The 7800-nt window shown below is 41.9% G+C and overlaps 1 protein-coding gene across 1 annotated transcript in view; it reads left to right on the top strand.

Moving 5' to 3' along the window:
- Positions 1-3502: 3502 nt before the first annotated feature.
- Positions 3503-7800, top strand: part of LOC125278596 (MAM domain-containing glycosylphosphatidylinositol anchor protein 2-like) — a 188478-nt gene continuing 184180 nt past the window's right edge. The window contains exon 1 of the mRNA XM_048207883.1: positions 3503-4315. Coding sequence (XP_048063840.1) covers positions 4240-4315 — 76 coding nt within the window. The 5' untranslated portion in view covers positions 3503-4239. The remainder of the gene's footprint in view (positions 4316-7800) is intronic.

The following is a 7800-nucleotide window of genomic DNA, read 5'->3' as shown; positions in this document are numbered from 1 at the left end:
GGTAACACATAAACTACCCAAACGCTGGGTTGTTACGTCTGACCCAGGACCTGGGTAACACAAAAACTACCCAAACGCTGGGTTGTTACGTCTGACCCAGGATCTGAGTAACACAAAAACTACCCAAACGCTGGGTTGTTACGTCCGACCCAGGACCTGGGTAACACAAAAACTACCCAAACGCTGGGTTGTTACGTCCGACACAGGAGCTGGGTAACACAAAAACTACCCAAATGCTGGGTTGTTACGTCCGACCCAGGACCTGGGTAACACAAAAACTACCCAAACGCTGGGTTGTTACGTCCGACACAGGAGCTGGGTAACACAAAAACTACCCAAACGCTGGGTTGTTACGTCCGACCCAGGACCTGGGTAACACAAAAACTACCCAAACGCTGGGTTGTTACGTCCGACCCAGGGTCTGACTAACACAAAAACTACCCAAACGCTGGGTTGTTACGTCCGACCCAGGACCTGGGTAACACATAAACTACCCAAACGCTGGGTTGTTACGTCCGACCCAGGGTCTGAGTAACACAAAAACTACCCAAACGCTGGGTTGTTACGTCCGACCCAGGACCTGGGTAACACATAAACTACCCAAACGCTGGGTTGTTACGTCCGACCCAGGACCTGGGTAACACATAAACTACCCAAACGCTGGGTTGTTACGTCTGACCCAGGACCTGGGTAACACATAAACTACCCAAACGCTGGGTTGTTACGTCTGACCCAGGACCTGGGTAACACATAAACTACCCAAACGCTGGGTTGTTACGTCTGACCCAGGAGCTGGGTAACACAAAAACTACCCAAACGCTGGGTTGTTACGTCTGACCCAGGAGCTGGGTAACACATAAACTACCCAAACGCTGGGTTGTTACGTCTGACCCAGGACCTGGGTAACACATAAACTACCCAAACGCTGGGTTGTTACGTCTGACCCAGGAGCTGGGTAACACAAAAACTACCCAAACGCTGGGTTGTTACGTCTGACCCAGGACCTGGGTAACACATAAACTACCCAAACGCTGGGTTGTTACGTCCGACCCAGGACCTGGGTAACACATAAACTACCCAAACGCTGGGTTGTTACGTCCGACCCAGGAGCTGGGTAACACAAAAACTACCCAAACGCTGGGTTGTTACGTCCGACCCAGGACCTGGGTAACACATAAACTACCCAAACGCTGGGTTGTTACGTCTGACCCAGGAGCTGCGTAACACAAAAACTACCCAAACGCTGGGTTGTTACGTCTGACCCAGGAGCTGCGTAACACAAAAACTACCTAAACGCTGGGTTGTTACGTCCGACCCAGGACCTGGGTAACACATAAACTACCCAAACGCTGGGTTGTTACGTCTGACCCAGGACCTGGGTAACACAAAAACTACCCAAACGCTGGGTTGTTACGTCCGACCCAGGACCTGAGTAACACATAAACTACCCAAACGCTGGGTTGTTACGTCCGACCCAGGACCTGGGTAACACATAAACTACCCAAACGCTGGGTTGTTACGTCTGACCCAGGACCTGGGTAACACAAAAACTACCCAAACGCTGGGTTGTTACGTCCGACCCAGGACCTGGGTAACACATAAACTACCCAAACGCTGGGTTGTTACGTCTGACCCAGGAGCTGCGTAACACAAAAACTACCCAAACGCTGGGTTGTTACGTCTGACCCAGGAGCTGCGTAACACAAAAACTACCTAAACGCTGGGTTGTTACGTCCGACCCAGGACCTGGGTAACACATAAACTACCCAAACACTGGGTTGTTACGTCTGACCCAGGACCTGGGTAACACAAAAACTACCCAAACGCTGGGTTGTTACGTCCGACCCAGGATCTGGGTAACACAAAAACTACCCAAACGCTGGGTTGTTACGTCCGACCCAGGATCTGAGTAACACAAAAACTACCCAAACGCTGGGTTGTTACGTCTGACCCAGGATCTGAGTAACACAAAAACTACCCAAACGCTGGGTTGTTACGTCCGACCCAGGACCTGGGTAACACAAAAACTACCCAAACGCTGGGTTGTTACGTCCGACCCAGGATCTGGGTAACACAAAATCTACTAAACACTGAAAAAATAACCCAAAAAAGACTCAAAATGCTCAACCCAGGACTTGGGTAGAAAAAATAACCCAAGATTTTTCTGTATATATTCTGTATATAGTCTGTTTGGGTGTGGATTTATAATTTTTGTTGTTTTCCCACAAGTGAAAGGGTTTAGTGTCATCTAGTTGATCTCCAAGATGCAGATATGAACTGAAAGCATGTGTGTGATTTCACAGGGTCTTTAAACAGGTTGTGTGTTTGAAGGAGCGTCTCTGACGGACAGATGGAGGTTTGTGTCTCAGTGCTTCTGTTTCTGTCTGTCTGTGTCAGAAAGGACAAACACAAGCAGCAGACAGATGGAGTTAAACATACAAACCAGCAAACAGGCTCGTACTCGCTCTGTCTGTCACTCTGCCTGCAGCCTTAATGAATTATTTCCAAAGAATAGTCTGTGAAATGGGAAAAACTGCCCAATTAAATAATAGTGGACCAAACAACACCAAAGTGTTTTGGGGGCTTTTAATTAAAATATTTTACTTTTAAGGTTTCTTTAACATCTACAAGCAGCAGGATATTTCAGATGAGCTGTCAGTCAGAGCTCAGCCTGTGTTTGGCGTCAACAGGGGGCGCTGCTTCGACAACCTGATCAATGCATCTCATTCCTCTTTACAGCTGCACTGAGAGGAAATATTGAAACAAGGAAAAGCAGATATGATTTTTGGACAAAATTACCATCAGAAGTGAGCTAAATCTGATTCTCTGATGTTTTTTCTTTCTTAAAGGATTAGTTCACTTCAGAATTCAAATTTCCTGATAATTTACTCTCCTCCATGTCATCCAAGATGTTCATGTCTTTCTTTCTTCAGTGGAAAAGAAATTCCAGGATTTTTCTCCACATAGTGGACTTCACTGGGGTTCAACGGGTTCAAATGTCAGTTTCAGTGTAGCTTCAAAGAGCTCTACATGATCCCAGACGAGGAATAAGAGTCTGATCTAGAGAAACCATCGGCCATTTTCTGAAAAAAATAAACATTATATACTTTTTAACCACAAATGCTCGTCTTGCACTCTGTGATGCTCCACGCATGACGTAATCATGTTGGAAAGGTCACGCGTGACGTAGATGGAAGTAACGATCCAGTGCAAAGTGAACATGCAAAGACTAAGTCAAACGGCCTTTACAAAAGAAGGTAAAAAAACGATGCTGGACAATTTTGAAGTTGGAGGTTGGAAGTTGAAAACCGCGGTACTTCCTCCTACATCACTCATGACCTTTCCAACATGATTACGTAATGCATGGAGCATCACAGAGCAGTGCAAGACAATTTTTAGACTCCGTGTCGCTATTATCCGTGTCGAGAACTGTCATTTAATCTTTTTGTTTTTTAAATAATAAAATAATATTTATAGGCCTAAATGTTTTAAATAGCCTAAGTAAAGTGCAACTCCCCCTGCTGACGTCCATGACTCATGACTAAAATAAAGCAGATTTCTTAAATGATGCATTGCATGAAAAACATTTTAGTAATAGCCTAATAAAATAATTAAAAATATAATAATTTTCATTCTAAAAATGCAAAAACTCTTTTGAGTTTAGTCATTATTATTAGCTTTACGGGCGCGTGCTTGTGTGTGTAGTCCATACAGATGAGTCTCTCTCTCTCTCTCTCTCTCTCTCTCTCTCAGCGCGCGTTATTGCGCAACGCGACGGGCGTTTCGCTCCATTCGTCCTCGACAGGAACAGACTGGACTCGGTTCGGTTGAGTTTGGCTCCGACAAAAAAAATAATAATAATAATAAAAAAAATCCCGCCAAAGTGTTCGGGAGAGATGACGGACAGCCTGGTGCACGCGCATCGCACGTTCACGACGCTGCTGGTCCTGATGCTGCGGGCGCGCGAGCATCAGCAGCATCACTGAGACGGTCAGGAGCTCCGGAGCAGCGCGGATCGGATGGACTCGAGCTTCGGATGAAGCGATGACAGCTGCTGACCGTCGCTGATGTGTCCGAGCCTCGGCAGCGCGTGAATGAACACTCGTCCAGCTCATTATTATCAGGAAACCTCGCGGGTCTGATGCTTTGATTCGTGAGATCTGCTCAGTTTTTCATCCACATCTTTCCCTTCTTGGAGAGACTCCTGCTCTTTAATCTGGATATGTTGAAAGGCACGTAATGATGGATGGGATTATTAGTGTTTTGGGGGTCCTGACGCTCATTTTGGAGGGCATCTCATGCCAGGGAGTGTATGGTAAGTGGCAGCAGCTCATACAGATGCATTTATATGCCAGTCAACATGCCGTGTGTTCGTGTGAACAGGTGCCATTTCATAAACCATCCAGCATGAGATCTTCCCAACAGCCAATCCACAGGTTTTTAGAAGGCAAAATGATGCATTATAACGCTTTAATTAATTATTTATTTACAAGTGATTAATTTGAAATAGCATTTAATAACATTTTAGAATGTAGAACGCATAAAAAATGCAAAAGTTTCTTTTATCTGTAAGATTTGGGTTTGGCTTAGTCATGTGCAGAACATTCCTAAAGCATCATTAATCCCAATTAATCCACAGTTTGTTTTTTTTATGCATCAAAATGATGCATTACAAAGACCAAATTTGTCAGTGATTCGTATGAAAATAACAATTTAAGAATTTGAAAATTGATAAAAACAATCATTCTAATTGCAAAAGTTTCTTTTAGGTGTGGCATAGTCATATGCAAGTTCAATATTTGGGTTTTAAAGGGAAACATAATGCATATCTATGATCTAACAGTTCATGCATTGGGTTTTTCTCACATTCATTGGAAGTTGCATTTGCACATGTTCATGTGCATTGACCAAACGTTGTGGAAACGCTGTATGAACGTTGTCATCGGGGTTGCAAATGTCACAGCAAGCGTCTAAAATCTGCATATGCACAAGCTCTCCTTATTCTGCATTCTCATGGTGTACTGTGCAACTAGTGGCATTCTGCTCGTGTAGTGTGGGTTAACCATAACCGACCGTGAGTCATAATGTGCAAATGTCATGAGGGAAAACATCTAAGCATTGTTTACTCCAGGCGGCTGTTGCTCTGGGCCGATCTGACTGGCGGGTCACGCTTTGAGATGGTGGGCGTAATATCAACTAGATGGCTTTTGTTTCTGTAGTCGGTTCGCATGCAGGATAGTGTACGTATGGGGCTAATAGGATAATAGAGTTTGGGCAGAGCTGATCCATGAGAATGCACTTTAAAATCGATGCCTTCGCTGCCGATGGAGGAATGGAAATGACGCTGTTGAATGTCAACACACTCTGAGATGCTTCCTCATTAGTGATAATTACAGGTGTAGTAGTGTTCACTGCGCCCTACACACTCAGCAGGGGGCATTTATTTGACGACATCACTATTTAGGCCTAAATTTAAGATTCATTCAAGTAAAATTTCCATGCATTTACATTGAAACTGTCAGTCATGCATGAAACCGGTCAGGCCTCTGTAATTGTACACAAAAATAGAAATGCTATTCCAGTCTTTCAATATTTCATGCTTTGTAATTATTGAAATTTAATGATTGAAAATTGTTTCTGCGTCATTTATTTGTAATACACTGAATGTGTTTTTGGGTTATCACCAATAAAGCCAATTTGTTTCATTTTCAAACATAACTGAATATTGCTTGTTCCATATTTTAATAATGTACCAAATGCAAAATATGATTATTTAAATAATCAATCAGATGCAAATAGTTAACAATAAGCTATGCAATGATTTCATGAATTCAGATGTATGTATGAATGGCAAATAAGTTTATTAAGTTTAAACTGTGTAATCCAAATGCATGGAAATGTTACGTTCAATTCAAATACATAAATCATAAATTTAGGCCTACATTCCCAACATCAAACTCTCAAGTCATTTCAACTATGATGACATCATATATGCATGCAAATAAATATGAAGATAGCATTATTTTATGTAATTGTATAAAATACATACATGTGCGTACATGTCTTTAAATGCACCTATTTCAGGAAAACTTCAGTGCTGATGGGTCATTTTCCCCATCCACTAGTGAAGTGATATATCGATGCACACTTAGAAACCCATTGAAGTCCACTTCACAGTGTGCAGTCGGGTGATTGGTACACATTCTGAGTACGTGGGGATCTGTCAATCAAACCCAGCTTGTGTTTGAACAGACACTGTAATGTGTGCGACTTGACAATTAGTTGTTTGTGTTATGGATCCCAGTCTAAACATGATTATGACTGTGGTTGACGTGATGTGACACCCAGGATGATACTGTATTTACTGTTGTCAGTATCTGCTGGTTGCTGCTTGGAACGATCCTGTTTATAAGTGTTGAAGTCAGCGATGAGATTTTAATATTTAGGGTCCAAGTCTTGAAAGGGCAAAGGCCCTATTTTTTTCCTTTGTTAATTTTTTTTGACCTTTCGGCCACTTTTGGGTCCCTTAATATGCTCAAAAACTATTGAAATTTTGCACTCACGTAGTTGGCATGTTGTCATGGGGGTTCGAGAAAGGATTCTTGATATCTTAAATGCGGTTGCCATGGCAAAACGTCAAACTTTTATAATATTCTTGGGTGTTCTCGAGGCTCTCAGCATGCTTCAAATTGCACGAAACTGTTGAAAGTTGTCAGAGAGTAGACATGGATAAAGCCTTAGAAATGGGCGTGGAGGAGGGACTCAATAGCGCCACCTTTTGACAAAAGTTGGGGGGTTAGTCTTACCTACAGTCACCAAACTCAGTACATATATTGTTCTCGTCAAACCGGACAACTTTCTAATTTACAGTCATTAGCTCTGACCAATAGGAAGTCAGATATTTTTGTTTGAATGTGGATTTTTTGAATAATCAGGCTTGTAGGACACTGATGCAATCGTTACCCTAAACCCTAACTCGGTCAACATGAAACAAAGATACTGAAGATGCAAACTATTATAGGATATCTCGAACAGTGTTGCCATGGCGAGGGATTAAAAAAGTAATTAGTTATAGTTACTAGTTACTTCTCACAAATAGTAACGGAGTTATAAAAGTAACTAATTACCAGGGAAAGTAACTATTGCGTTACTTTAAAAAAATAAAAATAAAAATATGCCAAATAAATTGAATGCCCTCAATATTACATATAAGTCTAAGAATAAATTATTCTTGATGCGACTCCTGACTCATGATCTGCTCTTGCTCACGACATGAAATTTCTCTGTACTGTGTTGGTAGCCATTAAAGAAAACGTATTTTCATATTTATGTTTCAATAGTCCTATGTTATGTTTTAAATCCATTTATTCGATTATGAAAAGTGAACAGCATGAGTAAGATGCATCATAAGATGCGCAAATATATCGGGAGACATGGAGTGGGTCAGACATGATTTTGACCACTTCATTAAGTTTTGCTTTGTAGAAAGCCTTTCTTGTGATTTTTGTTTTGTAAAAATTGTATCTTAATTTTAATCAATGTTTCATCAACCAATTGCTTGGATTTAATATATAACAAGCAAATATAGCAGACAATAAATCATGACATGGAGGCGCGGGCGCGATCACTGGCGCGTGAACTGGAGCGCGTCTTACAGGCTAAATGAACCGAAACTCAGAGGCTGCTTGCCTCGCAGACATGAGAAATATATCTATAGAATGCTTGAAATATCTACTTTAACGAAAATGAAGTTATTAAAAACGAAAAGAAAGAGGCTACTCTGATTATGTAGCCTAATCC

Source organism: Megalobrama amblycephala, linkage group LG11 (assembly GCF_018812025.1).
Source record: "Megalobrama amblycephala isolate DHTTF-2021 linkage group LG11, ASM1881202v1, whole genome shotgun sequence".
NCBI classification, from domain to species: domain Eukaryota; kingdom Metazoa; phylum Chordata; class Actinopteri; order Cypriniformes; family Xenocyprididae; genus Megalobrama; species Megalobrama amblycephala.
This window is presented reverse-complemented; position numbering and strand designations above follow the sequence as displayed.